Source organism: Scomber scombrus, chromosome 22, assembly GCF_963691925.1.
Source record: "Scomber scombrus chromosome 22, fScoSco1.1, whole genome shotgun sequence".
Classification (NCBI taxonomy): Eukaryota; Metazoa; Chordata; class Actinopteri; order Scombriformes; family Scombridae; genus Scomber; species Scomber scombrus.
In genome coordinates this window covers 17,614,001-17,635,831 of record NC_084991.1, presented here as the reverse complement: position 1 = coordinate 17,635,831, position 21,831 = coordinate 17,614,001, and the positions used below count along the sequence as shown (strand labels likewise).

At 40.2% G+C, this 21,831-nt stretch overlaps 1 protein-coding gene across 1 annotated transcript; it reads left to right on the top strand.

The window, feature by feature from the left end:
- The first annotated feature begins 178 nt into the window (after positions 1-178).
- hgfa (hepatocyte growth factor a) lies at positions 179-21,113 on the top strand. Its single transcript, XM_062443920.1, has 18 exons — positions 179-236; positions 3,922-4,084; positions 4,221-4,333; positions 4,938-5,052; positions 9,524-9,666; positions 9,852-9,972; positions 10,903-11,021; positions 13,163-13,334; positions 13,524-13,675; positions 14,644-14,737; positions 15,917-16,056; positions 18,414-18,446; positions 18,683-18,791; positions 18,904-18,978; positions 19,853-19,990; positions 20,131-20,237; positions 20,352-20,485; positions 20,887-21,113. The coding sequence occupies exons 1-18, from the start codon at positions 179-181 to the stop codon at positions 21,061-21,063; spliced, it is 2,163 nt and encodes a 720-aa protein (XP_062299904.1). The 3' UTR covers positions 21,064-21,113.
- The last annotated feature ends 718 nt before the right edge of the window (positions 21,114-21,831 follow it).

Genomic DNA, 21,831 nt, shown 5'->3' with positions numbered 1-21,831 from the left:
AAAGGGGGTTGAACCGAGGACGTGCGGTTTGTTGGAAAAGTGGCATCTGTGTGAGGAAGCAGCAGAGTCTTCTGCCGCTCATCAGCCACTCTGCACTTCATTAAACCACCAACTCTCTCTCTCTATTCATTTGTAACGCACACCCATCGGATTCTAAACTGCTCCAAAGTTATTAACCATGAGGACAAACGTATGGATTTACCAAGCTTTGGTGTGTGTTGTGGTGTTGGATACAGGTAAGACATGAAGAGCTGTGTTGAACATCAGCTGTAGCTATGGGATCAAATTTGTGTTTGAAATGCATGTTAAAATGTAACTTTGTTTCTTTTTTTCAGCATGTACAGTTAAGAAATGTATAGAAAACAACGCTTTAAAAAATTAAAAAAACTAGTTAGAAAAGTGGGCAAAATCCCATTACATTCCTATTTCTCATACTTTCAATCACGATTGTGACACTCAGGACATGACTAAGTATTTGGCAGGAACTATTGACGCTATGTTGTGTGTACACAATCATTATTTTTAATTACTGAGTATGACGTTTAGTGGTATAGAATAAACTTAATCAAGCCTTGTCTTGTTGTTTATTTTATGATGGATGCTTGTGGTAATTCGTCAGCTTCTGAAAAGAACACACTCAAGGCTATTTACAGAATGACATGTAGGAGCCGTTCTGAATGAAATAATTGAGCAGCTCATTAAACTGAACCTCCTCTCCAAGTCCTCCTATAGTTCTCATTATTATAGTTCACCACGGTATCTAATACCCCATAGCAAAGATGCATAGCTACTTTTTAAAACTGTTTCCTAAAATGTTTTGGAAATTAAAATATTTTGAGCAATAATATTTGACATCTGAACGTTTCGTCCTGCGGAATAAGGATGCGCACCGTGCCGTTTTTAGCCGCGTAAAGGTAGAAACCTGTGCCAAAGCGCTTGGTTTGAAGTAGCCTACATCTGCTTATGTTACTGCTCTGTCATAAAACTTTTTATACAGGTCATGGCCATTCAGTCTGAGTAATAGACACTCTCGCATCTGTTGGACTAACGCCAGCTACTGAGAGGATAATGTAATGCTGCAGTACAACCCAGGGTGCACACACGACCACCAGTCCCTAAAACGCATCCAAGCGAGTGCAGGTTATCTGGTGGTTACAGACACCGTCCCGGCTTACATCCGCCCCGCTGATAAAGTAGTGAATTCATAGTTACCACCTCCGGGGGTGCAGACCCTGACCTGTGACCGCCCTGAAGTTGGGGAAAGTAAAATGCGCGCACCGGACTGTGGTATTCGTGCGTTCGTCCCGGTAGAGAGATAGAAAAGGTGTGTGTGTGTGTGTGTGTGTGTGTGTGTGTGTGTGTGTGTGTGTGTGTGTGTGTGTGTGTGTGTGTGTGTGTGTGTGTGTGTGTGTGTGTGTGTGTGTGAGGGAGAGCAAAAGGGGTGGGGGTGGAGGGGTAACATCTGGCTGCTGAGCCCATGTTCCACTTTTTGCGCTCTCTGAAGCAGATGTAATGTCTGCTTAATTCCCAGACAGAGGCACACCTTTAACCTGCTACTTTCCTGTTGTTCATATAATACAATTCCTTCCCTGCACTGCTTTAAATTTACACATTTTGTGATTATCAGTGACCTTTTGTTATCCAAAGAAGTTTGACTGGAGTACTTATCCAGCTGACACTTGCATGCTTTGCTCAAGGGCTTAAGTGTGACTTTCTGAGGAAGGTTAGAGTGTCATTCACTTGTACATTTTCCAAGCCAGAGTGGACACTCAGACCTGTTCCTCTAAGCTATTGCTGCCTCTTCTCATTAAATCTCATCGCTCTCACTCGCCCTTTGAGCACCTTTTATTGTAATCTTCAACTTCAGCAAATGTTTGGGATTTGGAGATAGCAGGAGTCTGACTGCAAGGAGAGGAAGAGACTAAGTGAAATCTAATTGAGCAGCCTGGCCAGACATCAGGGCTGGAACAACACTGTGATGAGTGCCAGATGTGGTCCAGTGGAGCCCAAACATTAATAACACGTCCTCCCCAAAAACCATTTTCAACCATGAGGAGCCTCTAAACGCTCCACAGTTTACAATATCCTAAGTACACACACAACGACTTGTGTCGGATCTTGGCACCAGAGCATGTAGCTGTAACTCAGTAGCATGAGATTTCCCTGTGTGATTTATATCACACTTGCCCCTAATTATAAACGGAAAACTATAGAAACTAAACACATAAGGTATATAAAGATGTTGCTGTAGCCCCCAGAAAATGCGTTTACAGTTTTGCTCCATTCTGCTGAAGGATGGGCTCTTTTCCAGTAGGTAAAAATGAATGATTTGCATCACAGAGGATTTGCTCTTAAAATATGTTTTTGTCCTGCTTTTGAACCCGTATGGATCTTGTATACATTATGCCACGTCTTTGCAATGATAGAATTCTCTTTTGATGTACTTCTTCCAACGAAATGGCTTTCAACAAAAGCCTATAAATACAAGTGTCCTTTTGCAACTTTGACAATTTTCCAAATTGTCATCACATACTTTATGTTTTTCTAGAGAGTGTTGTATGCCAATAGTTGAGAGACAGTACATAAAACTTTATCAGTTAGTAGAAATGTTGAGTGACAGGAATTCTGCATCTTGTTTTGTTCCCAAAAAGATCATTTGTGTTGCTCAAGATGAAAAAAGAATACACGGAATGTCACTGTAGATGGTCAGCAGGAGTTCTAATGAGACTTTCACAGCTATTAAAGAGTCATGACTGTCAGGTTATGTGAAATAGGTTTCTGGTAGAATCGTGGATTTGTAAAGAATGTATCTATAATAACATAAATTGCAACATAACAAAAACAGCAGAGTAGTAAAAACTGCCAAAAAAAGCTGTTTTGGCTTGTGAATGTAGTAAAATAAGAGATATGCTTTCATGAGCATTAAATCTCCAACTGGGACACCGCAGCGTATCAGCCTGTTGGATTGACATCATTCTGTTCTCTTGGCTTTCTTCACAGTCCAGCACCAACTCTGCATTTCTCAGACAGCTATCTCAGTTTGAAGCATGGATGCTGGGGGGCAATTTCAACTGAGCTTTGATCCTAGACACACTTCATACTAGCTTTTCTGACACATAAACTTGTCTGCTATACCTCAGTTTGGCCAGCACAGCTGAGGCATGATCTAAAGGAAGGCGATGGAGCTGCACAGCAGCCGAATTGTGAGCAGGTTCAAGACATCCATAATGATGTTTCTTTACGATTCAGGAAGGTGAACACTAAAATGCCAACATTGGGCTTAAAGCAAACTGTAGTTGAAGGATGCTTTCATTAACAGCTGGTCACCCAACAGTGTAATAATTTCATCTTTGCTCTGCTTTCTGCTTTCCAAGAGTGATCATGCTTTAAGACACCAGAAAGAAACTCAAGGAAAAACTCTCATTGATCTGTCAGCACTGAGACTTGAGGGGAAGTGCTTCCAATATTTGACTTATGTTTGATGCACTCAGACAAACTATATCTAAAACCATCACTTGAAAGGAGTTAAAGTCATTATTTTAAATCACATGCAGAGGAAAATAATGTTTCATGTTAAAATGTCAAAGATAAATTAGAAGTTATGAAGCAAAACAGAGACATTGTCAAACACACAGTCTTCACAGAGCTGGCCACTGGCTCAGTGCCTTCTTTTCCAAGCACCTGCTGGGTCACAAAACATATGTAGCATTTATGCACTATGGGATGAATGGTAGAGATGGGAACGATAGCCATTGACAATTGTATACATCATCAGACAACTCAAGACATCTGTATGATTGCAGAGTTTGATGTCAAAACAACTAGGCATTTAGTTCAAACAGTGAAATTAATAAACAGACCATGATAAATAATGGTTTAATAATAAGTTAAGTGTTCTCATGTGTCATCGTGCTCTTGCAGGTTGCTGTAGAAGGGCTCACCAGTCATTACAAAAGTATGAGAAGACTGAGAACCACATGCTGGTTTGCACAGACTGTCCTCAGCCCCCTTTGGTACGAAGCAGCCGATCACAGGAACACTGCGCTCGAAAGTGCAAGAAGGTCAAGAAAAACTTCAACTGCAGGTGAGATCATTTTTTTCCTTCTGTTTCTCTAAAGTCTGGCACATGCTTTGTAAAGTGCCGGTTTGACTTTCTAGTATTTACATATTTTTGGTGTTTATCAATTCATCTCTCAACTATTTCCCGTGTGTTTCGACAGAGCTTTCAACTTTCAAAAGCACAACAGGAAATGCCACTTGCTTTCCTTTGACCGCTTCACACACGGTGTACAGAAGCAGGCCAACACCAACTTTACTTTGTATGAAAAAAAAGGTAAGTGTCAGAGGTTGACATCATGTACTGGTGTTTTTCTCATGAGAACAGGTTTGTTAGTGATTGTGGGTTGTTGTTCTTAGTATGCTTGTGTTAGCGTTTTAAGGACTTTGGTTTCTCTGTTGACACAATAAAAACAGCTAACCCCCCCCCCAACTCCCTGCTGTTTAATCACTTCAATGAGGAGCGAAGCATGCATAAACATGTAGCAAACTTGAGTGGAGTGTAAACAAAAAAATTCATTGTTTACAGTCGGAGTGCAAAAGCTTTCTCTAGCGCAAGCTGTGTAATCTAGCACTTTAGAATTTACTGCTAAATTTATGGAAACTCCCCCCGGTGACATTTAATGAACGTCAGATAGTTGTCTGTTTTGGGAATAACTCGCAAACTGGGACATTCTAAAATGCTTGCTGTAAAAAAGCTTTATTGACCATACATGGACAAAGCCAAAATATTCTCCAGGTGGTCAAGACAGCATACACAAATTAACTTTTGATTGATTAAACACTGTATAAACCGGCAAAAAAGTACACATGGACAACTTGTATCTTGAGAACATGAATGGATGTTTCAAATGCTTTTTCATTCCTTTGCCCTCACTCAGATTATATAAGGGAGTGTATCATCGGCACCAAGGACAACTACAGAGGGAGGAGGTCTTGGACAAAGTCAAACATAACTTGCCAAGCTTGGTCTGATAATAACATCAATGAGCACACGTAAGTCCTCTCTGTTTTATCCACAACAGTCAAAACACACACATCAATGGTATGTTCACAATGACAATGCTAGCATTCTGATGGTTAGCAGGTGTAATCCATAAACACCATCTTACTCTTACTTCTTAGCGTGATAGCTTTTGCTGATTTGCGCTAAACACCAACTACAACTAAGAATGGGAATATCATAAATTTTTAAGTATTGGACAAACTGAAGTTTTGATGATTCTGATGATACTAGATGAGTTAAGTTAGATAAGTTAAGCCAAAGCTTTATATCTCATCCTGAGGGGGACATGAATGTGCGTACCAAACATTTTGGCAATCTATCCCATAATTGTTGTCACATCTCATTCAAAACCATAGATGGTAATGTCTTAGTGGTGGTTGCAGAAAAGTCAGGGAATTGGCAAACATGTTAGTATTCATCCTCTGAAAAACATCAGTGCAGTCCAATCCATGCAATAGTTGTCAAAATGTCAACCTGGCAGTAGTGGATGACCAAAGTCAGTAGAATTCATTATCAGTGGACCATGAATATCTGTACAGAACTGTTGGTGAGTTGTTGAGATATTTCAGACCAAAGTAGCTGACCGACATTAGAGTAGAGTAGTGGTTACAAATACTCACTTGTCACCTAAGGGCACAGTGCCTTGCTCGGCAGCACTCCAACAGGTCTTTCAGCAGGAGAAGGTGTTAATCATAATCAAGATTTGGACCAGCAGTCTTCAAAGCCACCTTTGTAATCTTTAGGGTTCCATCACTTTCCTGGATGCTTCTTCTCTATTTCTCTGTGCCGGATATTGAACAGGCCCCAAAGGCTGATTTATTGATATTCAGATCATATCCTTGTGCCAATGGGGTTAAGAGGAGGTAGAAGCTTGGAGACGGTTGAACATTTATCCAGAGTTAAGTCAGATTTCTTTCAACACATACAGGGATGTCCTCCCACATGAAGTTGTTTTTCTGCTGCACTGTAGGCCATCAGGTGTATCCCATAGATGTTTTCTCTCAGCTTCAGTAAGGCAAGATCAGTAAATTTGCAAAGATGGTTCTGAGCCAGCATCTCATTAGTGGTGTTCATTAGTTACAAGATATTTAACAGCAGTGGGGAGGGGGGTTGAGACAGAGTAAGAAGAGTTTGAAGAAGTGCAGAGAGAAAAAGAGACAGAGGGGAGGTAGAATGAAGGAACGAAAGCACAAAGATTTATAGACTGAAGTCATGTTCTGTCTGTTGTCCAGCTGAGCTCACAAAGCCACAGACATGCTTAGGGAATATACAAGTTCACTGATCCCCCAAATTAAAATACATAGCAGTATTGGTCCTCTGCTCTCCTCTCTTTTCCTGTCCTTACACGCAGTCCTTCTAATCCTCCCTTGCTTTTCCACAAGCAGTACCTCACATTAGGAATGCTTTGTCATTGTTTATTTGACACACAGTCCGAGTCCCCTTCCCAGATGGCAAATGTAACATTCAACAACATCGCCCCAGCTTGTCAGCAACTTTTAACTTTCAAGGGGTCAGAGGGAGCTTTACTTAAGGGAGATTTAGTGGCACTGAGGGGTTACCTAACATGGGACTGTCCCGCTGTGTGAGAATTACCACCATAATGAACCACGCACTGTTTGAGTTTCAGGTAACTATTATTTTCATGCTTGACCGATCACCGTGGGGCAGGGGTGATTTCTCAGGAGGTTCCCTTCCAGGAATGGGACTTCCACCTGTTGTCTATATTTAGTGTTTGAACCAGGTCTTTGAAAGAAATGTGTGTTGATGCCCAGCAGAGTGGAAAAGGGGACATTTATGTGCTTGTTTATAATAATAGACAACATGGCAGTCATTTATTTATCCTCATAGGGAATACACTTTTCAACTTGGAGGCCAGAGTACATGCTCAGCTCCAGAAACACACCCCTGCAGCTTGGATTTAATGTCATTTGAGTGAAGACACTTCAGCAGTGTTCTGACAGCAGGTGAATACCTGCTTCCAAAAATGATTAGGTTAGGTTATAGAAACTTGTTTGTGGTAGCTGGGTTATTTAAAGAGCCTATACATTGGCACACCAGTTAAAGTATGTGGACCAGAGATAAGAGCTGTTCAACTTTTATTATCTTGCTCACAGGTTTTCCACCACAAATTTGACTTTCTTAAATGATTTAAAGGCTAGAAGGCAAATGAAAACAATAATCAGCAAACAAAAGCCTCTTATCACTTCAGGTGTGGCCCATTAGGTTGAGATTAAGTCCACCTATGACTGGGCATGAAGAGGATTTTCTACAGGGGTTACAAGCAATATTTGCATATCAATTATGGATTACATGACTACTTGAATGTGAATAGGATTGTTTGTAGCGATGAACACACAGAGAAGTATTACCTAACTGTACAGTCCCCTCAGCTCTATAGAGTATTTTAGCATCTTTTAGCTCATTGTTTATTTTTATAGAAACTTAAGTGTTCTTGTTTAATCTCGCCCCTGTGATCAGCATCATTTCCAGCCACAGTTGGCTGCTGTTTTCAGCAAAAATTCTCTGTAAAATCATACACTTATCTAACCATAAACAGCAATGTTAGAAAACTACTTAATAAGCTAAAGAGCCATGAGTAGTTTGTGGTTGGAGGAGTTGGCGGAGACCAAAATGGAGCTAAAAGTAGAATTGATATTGAGGGTGTGTTAACAAGTTTTGCCAACCTTAAAGATGACAATATGTTAGTGTTTTATTCACAGCTTGTCTCCGCTGCCCCCCAGTGGTCAAAAAAATCCATTATTGCAGGGTTAAGATCCATAAAATCCCTGCTTGCTTGCCATAATCGTTGAATACTTTAGTCCTTTGGATGCTTTAGCACTGATGCATGACAACGTTTGTTCCATACTCACCAGGTGCATTTTGCTAGACATTTTGCAGCAGTTACTTCAGGTCTAGATTTCATCTTCAGTGATATCAAAATCTAGCCAATATGTTTAGCCGGCCCAGAGTGAAGCATGTGTGCAGAGTGTCTGCCTGCGCTCCGATGGGAACAGACTTTGGCAAGGAGATGAATAACTGGCTAACATCTGTTAGCGCAACGTCATTATGGCTAACTTGCTCCCATGCTTCGGCCTTTTACAGACTCTCACCAGATGCAACCCGTTTTGTAAAGTGAGGACCCTTGTAATTCCATTCATAAATTAAGGATACTGTATTGTGACATAAATATATTGAGCTTGTGAGTTACACACAACAGATGTGAGTTTTGGCACTTGGCAGAGTGATGCTTTGGAAGGGAACAAGTTTGTTGTCTGTGTTACATGCACAAATGAAATGTTGCTATTAGTCCTAACCCTATTATATTTGTCTGTAGATAAGATAATACAGTCTGTTGCATTAAAGTGTTTCCTTTTCTTGCTTCTAAGCAGTCTCTCCCTTTTTTTGCTAAGTTAGATGCCTGAGCTTTCCTCTAGTTCTGGGTTGAATAATGTTGTGCATTAGTGTAGAAGCCTTGCGTAAGCCCTAGGGCATGGAGGGGAGAGCACAGCAGACTCCCCCAAGAAAAGAGTCATTGCCTGGGGTACAGTGTTCAGACAAGCTGCTGAAGGGAGGGCGGACTCTGGTTCTTTTTCCTTGTCCTTTTTCTTTTCCAGCATTTTTTTTTTCTTTTTACATCATTAATTAAGAACCATGCTCCTGCCTTTTTGCTCACTCCATTTTGCTCACTTGTACTTTTTTGAGTCACTTAAATCAGGTATTTGTTTCTTTTAATCCTTCTTCCATGCCCAAACCTTTTCCTTCTGTCTTCCCTCTTTGTCTCCCTGGGTGGGAGGGGGAATGCGGTCAGCATGGATCAGAGGGTGCTGACATGCCAGCTTTTCATCATCTTGTCCTGACAGAAGACACATTTAACACACTGTCCATTCAGTATGGGGTCCTATGGACCAGCCAGGTTCTTTTTCTTACAGTCTTAAAGTCGCTTGTTCACACTGACGTGATGTAGCTGTTGACAGAGAGGGATTAGGTTTAAACGTGTTCAAAGGCTGCCAGCAAAAGACCTGCTTGGGCTGCTTCAAGTGGCTCGTAGCATTGTTCTGTGCTGCTGGTAGTTACTGTGCTGTGACAGAGTCTGGCTGCTTCACACATGAGGGAGTGGGGATATGGTAGGAATTGGTAAGGTGATCATGCAGAAGGTACAATCCTGGAGAGGCAACACGTATTAATGACTTACTTTGCATAGGATTGCTATGTCTGATCATTCCAGGATTTAAAATGTAATCTTGTCACACTGTAGGGACTACCATTTCTCAGAATGAAGCTTACATGTTAATGTAAATGCCTTTTGAATTTATTTGGCTTGTTACTGAGAGCACTAGCAGGCACGTATGGTACTGTATACACTACTGGAACAGCCAAGTGTGCAAGCACTCTCTAAAATGTATTTATACAGCTTTTAGTATCAGTTAACACTTTCAATAATGTCTGTCTGCTCCCCTGTAGGTTTTATCCTGATAGGTATCCAACGCAAGACCTGAGGGAGAACTTCTGTCGGAATCCCAACGATGATCCTGGTGGTCCGTGGTGCTACACCACAGACCCCAACGTACGGGCTGAGGAGTGTGGCATACCACAGTGTTCAGAAGGTAAGACTCCCAAACAACAGCACTAGACATTTAGATTCATGCAGAATGATTGATTGAAGATGTGATTGGGCATTTAATTAATGTTTATGTGGTTTGTTTTTTTCTAAAAGTTATAAAGACAATTATCATACTATTCATTACTAGCGAACAGAAGGTTTTGATAAATGTTGTAATTGTGTTGACAGAGGTTTGTATAACGTGTAACGGGGAGGATTACCGGGGCAAAGTAGACCATACAGAGAGCGGCAAGGATTGTCAGAGATGGGACTCAGCAAGGCCTCACAAACACCACTTCCAGCCCAAAAAGTAAGTCACAAAGCTGATAATCACAGACTAATCTTTCTCACAGACAATACCAGCACACACCCATGATAGATGCATACATAAACTAGAAGAGTGTACTCAGTAGAATGCAGATCTCTGCCAGGTGTATTCAGTCAAGATTGCAGCGAAGATAACAAAAACAGGGATTTATTCATATGGTATCATACCTAAGTGTAGTGGATCATAACATATCGGGTATGGAATTCATCTGCAGATGTTACAGTTCATGATGAGACCAAACTTTTCTATGGATGTCAGTTTTTGAGCCAAGACAAAGGCCAAAATGTGGCCTGCAATAGACTAGGTAAGCCTTGTTTTTAGCCTAGCCAATTACTGAAAATTCCTTAGCAATCTCATAAAGTATATTGTAAGATGACAAGGACCTCTGAAAATACAAAAGTCTAAAAGGCTTTACAATAGGCTCATGAGGAATCTTATCAATACTTATTTGCATTTACAACACAACCCACTCGCAAGGTATTAAAATTTGGTACAAATTTATCTAACATGGCAATAAGGCATGATTGGCTGTCCCTAGTATAAATAAGATTTCAAACTGAAGCAGTGTATCACTTACCAGATCCCCTTACCAGCTGGTTAAGGGGAGTGAGGAGTCAGTAGTTAATTGCGGTAAAAAAACTGAGCATAAAATAGTTTTTTCAAAAATAGTGAATCACCGCAACCAGAAAAAGTGCTTGACCATACGGTCATAAATGTGTGCAAAAAATAATATACTGATGGGTGCAGTAAAGTAGCTGCAGACAGATACATACACAGACACACATACACACAACCAAATGCGTAATGATGCTAAATCAGAGGAGATAGACGTCAACTTTTGTTATGACTTACTTCTCTCCCCTGTTATGTCTTTCTTTCCTTCCCTGCATCCTCTCCCATATCTGTACTCAGGTACAAAGACAAAGATTTAAAGGACAACTACTGTCGTAACCCAGATAATCGTCTGCGTCCCTGGTGCTACACCATGGATCCCAAAACTCCATGGGAGTACTGCAACATCACTGTGTGTGGTAAGACTACTTGTTGTATATACTCAAAATGAATAATTAGACAAGACAAAATGATTGCTTTATTCCTATTTATGACTGCTAGTTTTCCCCTTAGCATATAGTTCTCTTACTGTGTTATAACAGTTCGTATCACACAATTAGGTAGCCGTTATACGAGTTGAAAGTGGACATAGGCTTGAGGATTTCAGGCTTGGTCTTTGGACAGACTACTACAAACTAGTGGTTAGAGGATACCAGGTGGTTTGTTACATAGAGAATTTTATGAGTTTTGGGGTAGTTGTGGTGAGCTGTAATAAGGCCCTCTTCTCCCATGTGGAGTCTCATAAGACTTTTGTTTACCCAGCTTGATGTTTCATGTGGTGCTTGCCTTTAAATCCTTTTACCTCAACAAGGAAGAGTAAATGAGCTATTTGTAAAGGGGTGGGCATGACTTCAGAGAGCCAGGAGTGTTTTACTGAGACCACTCAAAGATGACATGGAGCCATAAAAAAAGAGGATTAAAATAGAGGCTAATATACAGGGATTGTATAAACATTATGATATAAACTAAGAAATGACTTATTAAATAAAAGGTGGAGTGGAAAAAAATGATATAGATTGTCATTGAATGACTTGGTGAGTATAAAATAAACTACATCCTTCATAGTCACTAGATTTCAACACCTATTGGAGATTTTGGACAGACATGATAGACATCATCTACCACCATCATCAAAACACTAAATGATGGAGTATCTTTTGAAAGAGTTACGTTTCATCCCCTTAGCAGATGTTCAGAGAATTGTAGAATCTATGGCAAGGAGCACTGAAGAATTTCTGGCAGCTTGTGGTGGCCTAACACAATACTAAAATACTTGGTGTTGTTTTTTTTCCTTTAATTTGATGCTTATCTGTATATTAGTATATCATTTTGTTATGTTAAATCATTTAGCAGGTGAAAATGCCAAACATCCATTGGTTCCAGCTTTATAAATATAAAGATTTGCTGCTTTTCTCTGTTTTATGTCACTGTCAAATGCTTTTTTTGGCTTGTGGACTGAACAGGGAACAAGTGAACTTTACATGCTACTGTTTGTAAAGATTTTTGAGCTGTATGTCTCGACTGAGTTGTAGCTGAGATAACGTTTGCCTTAATATGTAATATAAAAGACAGAGAGGAAATAACAAAGTGGCTGCCAAAACAAGGTTAAGCGATTGGAGAATTTGTTCATTTTTTCTTTGCAGGCACATTGAAATATTCCCACATGTGTACACACAAACACACAGAGCATCTCTCTTTGTCTCTGTCAGACACACATACATACACACACACACACACACGTACTTTACAGTACATGTTATGATTTACAGCAAGGGCGGATGATCTGCATTTGTCCAGATGTGTGTATCCCTCAATGCCTGCCCTCAGAAAGATAAAAACCACTGACCTGTAGTACACAGTGCACACAGACACTGGCATGCATTACATCAAGCCAAAGAATCCCTCTTTTCCTTCCCCTTTATGCCTCAAAACATTCCCTTTCCTCCTCCATCTTCTCCCATCTCATTTGTCAAAGGCTAAAGAAACAGACAGAAATCCGGAGGGGAGAAGTTGCTCCTCATGTACTGCTATCCCTGCACTGCTGAAAAGCAGAATTCCATCTGATATTGTTTGGAATAGTTTCCTGGGGATAAAGTTGCCCTAGCCACAGTGGATTACATGTGATATTTCTGGTTGGGCCACAATAAACAAATTCACCAGAAACATTTCATTCATTTTCATGTTTAATTTAGAGTCAAATGTTTATTCATAAATATGAGACGGCCCCAAGTTTTTATCACAATGACCTGTACCATTGTGTGATGTCAGCAAGTTAAGTAACTTCTTCTTGTTGTGGAAGTCCCTACAAGCAAGAATGTGGGGCATCAGTGTTATGAATACACAGAAATGTTCCTATCGCAGATAAGCGGAGGGGGCCATGCTACTGTTTTTGATCATCTGTCTCTAGGTTAAACATGACACATTCTTCTGGGGATTAATATCTCCCGCCTTCTCTCTCTCCCTCCTTCCTGCCTTGAGAAACTTCTCCATTGCCTTCTCTCTCAAGCTTTCCTGCACTACCAATTTTAATTTCTATACTGTGTTGTTATTTCTCTGCCAGACTCAAACTCCAGTGAGGACAGAGATGTAAATGTAACAACATCATGTGTCCAGGGAAAGGGCACAGATTACCGAGGCACAATGAATGTCACTCCAGAGGGTGTGACATGTCAGCGCTGGGACTCCCAGTTCCCCCATAACCACTCCTTTCTTCCTAAGAACTTCAAATGCAAGTGAGTAATGCATGTTTCATGACTCCTGACAGCTTGGATTCAGTTCTCTCTGCTTTGTCAGGGAGGTAATCTGTTCACCTTGTGCATTTGACTCTTGAAATGCCAAAAAGAAATGTGTTGAAAGTGAATCTTGAAATTGATAGCTTTGCTGCAAAAATACACTCATCAGCACCATGATTTAAATTGTAGTTTGTGTGTGTGTTACAGAGACCTCAGAGAGAACTACTGCCGTAACCCTGATGGTGCAGATTACCCATGGTGCTTCACTACAGACCCTAATCAGAGGATAGCCAACTGCACGCACATCCCCAGGTGTGATGCTGAGGCCACACAAAAAATGGGTAAATTACTCTGCAAGTTCAATTTCACAGGAATACAGAATCATTTTGGGAAACACGCTCACTTGCTTGGCAAGTGTTGGATGAGAAGTTTGATGGCTCTGTCCAAAAGTAACAAAATCCACAGTTTATTCCTAGAGTCCTCTCATCGCCATGACATAGTCTGGCACATAACCACCCATTAAACCACATTTGTTTATACATTTCAGTTTTTTTCAGTCGATTTTCAGAGAAATTCAGAGCCAGCCACCTGCAGGCCCTAGCTAAATATTTACCATATAGACGTGAGTCATAATGTTCATCTAATCTCACTTGGCAAGAAAGTTTAACATGTCTATTTCCCAAAATGTCTAAATATACTTTTAAGAATACCAGAGCATTTTCTAGATGCCAAACTTCAAAATGATGTTATGTCTTGAATAATATGATTGAAATATAAAACTGCAAACACTTCATAAGACATGTCATGTTTTTGCAAGTGGAATCACACAGACACTTTTTATATTGCTCCCGTAGGACTTGGCCACATGGCAGCATGCTGTCCAATGAATTCCATTTCATTGAAGAACAAAAATACCAGACATTGGCAATAGCGTGCGCTGTCATTTACCGTGTTTCTCTGCTTTATATTTCAGAAGACCACACATGTCAAAAAGCAGCCAGTCAGATAGTGACTATTGGCCCTCTTCTGATTTAGTTTAAGAGAAGACAGATTTAAGATTTACATGTTTTATTAAATTATGTAACCACCAGTTACACAGGGGCCCTTGACATTAGATCGAAACCACAAAGAGAAGCGTACACCCAAATTAGATCCTTGTGTATGCACATGCATAATTGTGTTTTTTGGAGTATGCCTACTCACTGATTGCATTTAGGTGTTTGAGAAACTGCTGGGCTCAGTAATGTCTTGTACTCATGGGATTATTCAACATGAATGACTAAAATATCTTCATCCTGTTCCTCTTCAGAGTGTTATGAAGCCAATGGAGAGACGTACCGGGGCACTTTATCCATAACTCGCTCGGGGATTCCCTGTGCGGACTGGTCACATCACATAAACAGGTAACAAAATGACTGAATAAACATAAACATGTTTTTTGTGCCTCCTGCTAACTCTTAGTTAAGGTTAAGCTGTACTGAGAAACACTGGAAATTTTTCCTAGAGAGGCTGACATTCTTTTCAGCTCCGTTGATGAGTGTTTGTTGACAACTTAGCTCCCATTGCCTTGTGAAAATCCCTTTCATATGAATGAATCTAAGTAGTGAAAACAAACAGCTAGAGGAAATCAGGGGTTCCTCAGGGGTCAATACCAGGCCCAATTATTATTCATCTAACTGACGAGAGGAAACCCTGGGGTGCTCTCCAAGTGACCCATCCTGACGGAAAGGTTGCCCACTCCATGGCTGTTGCTTCATGCTGAAGTCAGGCTGTTGGAATTACTTAATTTACAGGAATTTTAAAAGCTAAAATGACACAGACAGATGGACATGTTCCAGAGCCGACCCCTGACCCCAGGAAGTGCTTTCTGAGGAAAGTAGATCAAAGCCAATCAGCTCCCTCGCATAGACTGCAGCCAGTGAGTCTACCCTGCTCAAGGTTAAGGGTCAGCCCAGGAAAAACTGCTGAGAGCTACAGCTTGTTTAACATTCTCTTGGGAAGTGAAATTATCTTCACCCCCTGACAAATTGTTGCCTTTCACTTAGCATGATTCTTGTGTGTGTATGTCCAAACTCCTAGTAACACCTAGTAATTGCTTTTCAGGGGTATTTTGGATATCTGAGAAGATTACATTTAATTCTTGCAGAGCCAAGTGGAACGCTGCAAAAGGACACACGATTAGATGTGAATTCCTACAAATCAGGAGCACAACCAAATCGTTCCATAGAGGATGTGGCTCCTGCTGGTCTGAGTCCTGCCGAATGCTTAGAGTGCATACTTTCATACTCCCAGGAGCACTCTTCACAAAACTCTGTGTTTCCTTCTACGGGCTCTCTGCAGCGAATGCAGAGGATTCATTGCATTATAGGAAAGCCAGAGTCAGACTTTCCAGGCATACCATGGTTACTTGCATTGTGTACTGTATGTGCGTGACAATGTGTGCCTGACTCCATGTATGCACATGCTTGTGTGTTTTTAGAGTGTGTATGAATCTCCATGAGACGTGGCCCAGTGTTAGTACTGATACACTGTGTGCAAAATAACAAATGGAATATGAGAATCTGTATTTGTGTGTTTTACAGTGGGGATTCTCACTCTACAGTATCCCATGTAGGGTTGGAGAAGAACTACTGCCGGAACCCAGACCGGGACAAGCATGGCCCTTGGTGTTACACCAATCCAAATAACCGCTTGGCTTGGGACTACTGCAAACTGAAGCACTGTAAGCAGCATAAATAACCTTGTCTCTTCTAATGTCTGTCTCTGTAACAATTGATACATGAGTACACTGTGAGACTGTGTACACTTGGTCTTAAAATGCATTTCGATGATTCATACACAAATAATGCGTCAGATTTGTTTCACATGGGCCAGCTAAGAAAACAAAAATGCTTCAAGAACTAATATACATGTACGAGCTATTCCAGCTGTTGAGATTGGCAGGACAAAGTCATTTAGCGTTAGTGCACTGTCACCAAAACAACCACCACTTCTGTTACATCCTTGTTGGGGACACATCAAGATGCATTAGCGTATACACTACAAAAGACATGTGGTCAAATGCATCCCAGATCACCTCAGGAAGTGGTTTGAATGATCAGAATCACAATGCATCTTGGTGGTCGTTTACACCTGTATTTAGCACTGTCCACGTGTGAGCTGATCTCCCAAGACGCATTTTAAAACCAAGTGTAAACATGGTCTGTGTTATGTCAGCTATAAATATTAATAGACCCTTTGAGCACCATAGTAGAAGGGATGTGAATGATGCACATGTTGTACAGTGCAAGTTTTTAGTAATCTTTTTAGCAGACCCTTAAAGAAACAGTTCAACATTTTGGGAAATATTTGCTGCCTTGCTAAAAATGAGATGAAAAGATCAATACTACCGTCATGTCTCTATGCTAAAGCCAGCACGCGATTAGCTGGCAGCTAAAGTCAGCATGTGATAAGCTTAGCCTAGCAACACCTGTGAACCCATAACGTATCATTTTAATACTTAAACAAAAGAGTTACAATATATTGATTGGTGGGCATGCTGGTTGGAGCTCTTTGTCTTCGTGCTAAGCTAACTAGCTACAGACTCTATGTATTTACTGTACATATGAGTGTAGACTAGCTTTTTCCATAACATTTCAAACTATTCTTTTAAGATGCATGCAAGTCTTTCAGAACCAATAAGGAGGATAAAACAGACCATGAGAGTTTAATCAAAAATTGTTGAGCTGTGAAAGAATGTCCATCTATCTGTGACGTTACTGAGGATTTAGATTCCTGTTTGGATGCATTTGTGATAACACAGTGCCTCCTTTGCTGCCCACTCTCTGTGCAGTGCACAAGCAGTGGTCAAAGTAGGAATGTGAGGAATGTGAGGAAAATAATTTTGTAAAGTGCTTGGAGCTCTGTGTTTTCACACCTGTGGGTAGCTGGCTAATTGCTGAGGAAAGCAGGTATGGATTGTTGGTTTCAGAAAGTTACAAAAATCGACACTGTCCAAACATCTAAAGGAAGCTGTTCACCACTTAAGTTCATCATTTAGTCACCATGCTTTCACATGATTGCTTCTCCGCATATCCTGTATTCCATCAGAGCATCAGTTGTGCACATGTTCTGAAATGTAGCTACGCATCCACAGCGAGGACACAATGAGGACAGTGTATTACGACACGCAGTAAGGTCAGCAGAAGCATTTGAACAAATAACAACAAATGAAAAACTTTTTGAAGAGAATAAACAAGCTTGTCATGGCTTCTGCTTCCTCTGTTCTCATTTTAACATTAACAATATGGTAATTTATGTCTTGCCAAATAGAAGGTTATCAAGAAGATATTGTGGTGTCAGACAGAGATGATTGGACTTTATCTGCTCCCTTTAATCCTCCAGATTTTTACAAAGTACACTGGCAAGTGTGTGAACAATGCAGCTCACATCACAGCTGCTTGTCAACTAATGCACATTTTTAAAAAGCAAGTATTTCAGACTGTCCAGCACCTCTGAAAGAGCATGAATTGGCATCTAGTATAGGACACAGAGTGGTGGTATATGGCACATACAGTAGGGTACAACAAAATAATACAAATTATTTAGTTTAACATCTTCTTTGACTGCTGCTAAAATGTCATGTCTGTTTTTTTCATACAGCTAGTTGTTTATGTAATCTATTAGCCATGTCTTTATCCAATTAGTACAGAATACACAATGTTCAAACACCAAACAGATGCAGGTTTATGCTGCCATCCGTTACATGCCATCACTTGAGAAAATACACATTCATGGAGCTGGATCTCATTTGGCTGGTTTTAATCTGGCTGCATTGAAGACGTTCTTTCGAATGGCCACACAATCATTTCCATAATGTAAAACAGGTCTTCCATGAAGTTTTGAGGTCTTAAGCAAATGTATTTGCTGCGGTTGCTGTCTGCTATAGCCTCCAACAATGATGCAAATTGAGAGATACGTTTTTAGATTTCAGTTTTCAGTGAGGTTTCATGCATTGTGTGTCTGTGCATGGTCAGCAGTCTGAATTATTCTAGCTGCTGGGCTTGTTCTTACCGATGTGATTTGCTTTATGTCTATCAGGTGAATCAGCTACAGTGGCTCCTCAACCAAACAGTAAGTGTAACTTTTGCTTATCTGGCTTTTACCGGTCTAGTCCTCCTCTAGTCTTTTTATCTCTGATCTTAGCCCTCGCTTTTTACTCATTACATCAAATCCCTTTGTTGTCATTTACTTGAAAAAGCAAATCATATTTTACAGTTGCTTTTTAAAGTTTTAATATTTTTTTTTCCTTTGAAATGTAAATAATATATCCATCTAACATAGATCATCAAATGTATCTTCTTGTCTAGATCTAACCAGACCCAAGATATCATGCTTTGTGCATATAAACACCAGAATTGTTGGAGGACACCAAGTTCAAGGTACAGATGGCAGCTGGGTTGTAAGCATCCAAAGAGAGTAAGTCATTTTACAACTGTGTATTTGGTTTTTACAGAATTTCATTCATTCCAATTTCCTTTAATGCTGTTACATCCACTGTAATGGTTAAAAACATCTCAAATGTTCTTAGGAAGGTTCATGTGTGTGGTGGCTCACTGATCAGAGAAGACTGGATTTTGACAGACCAACAGTGCTTCACATCCTGGTAATGCTCCACATTCTGATACTTATCCTTTATATTCTCTGTCTGATGACTAACCTTCATCAAATCCTTCTATATGTGCTTCCTATATGTGCTCTTAAACATGTTTATTTTTTCTTGCTACCCCTCTTTTCTAATATTGTTTAAAGTGAAGATGCTGGCTGTATCCTGTTAACTTAGAGTTACTCACTCACGGACAGGCCTGACCTGAGATATGAAACAGAATTGTTGGGCCTGTTTAACATTCTGTCAGAGCCAGTCCTACACATATAGTATCTCTACATCTGAAGTAATGGCTTTTATGAAAACGTCCTTATCTCTCTAGTTATGTACAGTTCTTTACTATCAGCAGTGTGTATCATGGAATGAGCGAGGGTTTTGCTTTGAGACCTTGCTACTTGTCTTGCTTTTATGCCTTCACAATGTGCATGTTTGCTATATGAAATGGGTTAAATGAAGAAAAAAATACTGCATATTTACATTGCTATGATTATGAGTTTGTAACATTTTTTGTAGAAATGAATGCAGAAATGTGCCTTGGAATTTGATTTTTCATATTGCAATTTTTTAGGAAAGCTTTTGCAGATAATTCAGCTCACCATATGCAATATTGCAGTTCTTTTTGCATATGAAGTATATAGTAAATATCCTGCTATGGCTCCACAGTGCTTAAAATAAGAGCACTGCAGATCTCTAGAGTCCCTCAATCCTACAACCCATTCAACAGAATCAAAGTGATTTCTTGCCAAATGTGTAGCTAACATAAGTTTAATCACCAATCAGTTAGATAATTGATAAATAGGTTCTGCCTGCTGTAAAAGTTAAAAAAATAAATATATATATACATATATCTTACAATAGTCCTTGTGGTCATCAGTGTTCCAGATCTCAGGGATTACACTGTGCAGGTCGGTCTGCGCCACCTCAATGAGTCCTCAAACCATCCAAGACTACGCATCTCTCGTCTGATCTGTGGGCCAGAAGGATCCAACCTCGTTATGCTGAAACTAGCAGAGTAAGTATTCACCTGCAAGATAAATTGTAGTTAATTTCTTGTTTTACCACATTGATTTTATGTTGCTTTTATTTGTGTGTGTACAGTAGCCTATGTTTTATTGTAACTATAATTTAGGACTATTTTTGTGTTTGACCTAGTCCTGCCCCTGTGTCTGAGGGTGCCTCCACTATTCATCTTCCAGTAAAAGAGTGTCACATCACCGAAGGCACCAACTGCACCATGTATGGATGGGGGGAAACCAAAAGTACTGCCTTCTTTCACCCATACACCAACCCATTTCCCAATTTAACCATTATTACAACAAAAGGAGTTGTGTAACATGAAACACTTACGGGTTTGTGTATCTTTCCCTGTACAGATACACAATATGATGAGACACTCAACGCTGTGACTATGCCAATGGTCAACAATGACATGTGCTCACAAATCAAAGGGGATGCTGGAGAAAGCAGGATATGTGCTGGCGGCAAGAGAGGAGAAGGTGTATGTGATGTAAGGGTCTCAAATTTATTCCTGCATCATGAAATAGAAAAGCATCAATGTACTGCTTGTGAAGGATAATTTTACTCAATGCACAACAATGTAGATAACTAGTTTTTTCAAATGTTTACTGCAACTTGTTCGCCTGTGGATTATCCTGAGTAACTGGGACTGCTTTTGTGGAAAGACATGCAAATGTTTTCAAAATTTTCCGTAGTTTACTTTTTCTTTGAGTGGAAGCAGAAGTTTCAGTGGTGAATATCTCGAAATGTTTGGCAAATTGAGTTAAACATGTTTTTTGTAATTTGGGTGAACTGACCTTTTAAGCATTCTTTCAGTGTTAGACATTTGAAGTTTGGTCATAATTAACTTGCTGTCTGTCTGACATCATATTGTCTACCCTGTCCATGCAGAAAGACAACGGTGGCCCATTGGTTTGCCAAGAACATGAGCGCAAAGTCATCATTGGTGTGAGCATCCAAAGAACAAAATGTGCCTCATCGCAGCCTGCGCTTTTTGTTAACGTTGCTTTCTACTCTGAGTGGATATACAAAGTGTTCAAACTTTACCCCAGTTTGGAGAGGAACTGATGGTGTGGTGTGAAAATCAACTCTATCCAGGACTGTACCACAGCCTGCAAGGGGAGGGTCGGCTTTGGGCCAGAAAATTCCAAGACCTCTCCGACATGGACCACAGGGGAGAAATGAGTTTCAGGAAAATAACCTTATGGAAAGTGGCCAGTTTGGGGTTTTTGTGGCTGAATTTGTCATTTTATGAAGAGGTCAGAGACTAGTGATTGGAGCAATCAAGACTGGATATACCAAATGGAATCTTACCCATTCTTTAATTTTTGCAAACGAAGACATCCAGGTTGTTAGCCTTAATACCCTTTTTACAGCCAAAGTCATGGGCACATGGACAGTGGACTTATTGCATTTGACATGTTCAGAATTTCTGAAGCCATGCAAACAAAGACAATGAGAATGACGCTTGTGACTCAGTATTGTCTCCTGGAATATACTTGAATATGGACAGAATCCAGTTCCCTGGTGGTTACCTCATGAGGTAGCCTCCTGTGACTGAGAGTTCCTGTGTTTTTTTCATGTGTTGAGCTGGACTGCAAAACATATCTTTTTACCTCCAACGCAAGTGATGTGGATGGACACAAATGGTGTTCCTTAATGTCAACAAATACACAAATCCGGTCATAAATTTCGGGATATCTTACAAATATTACTTCAAATGTTATTCAGTCACTAAAAGAGTCCAACAAAGAAATATGGCAATACCAAAAAAGAAGAAAAGCAAAAGCATGAAAAGGTCATTATAAATTCATTATTAGGTAGTAAAGACTCTCA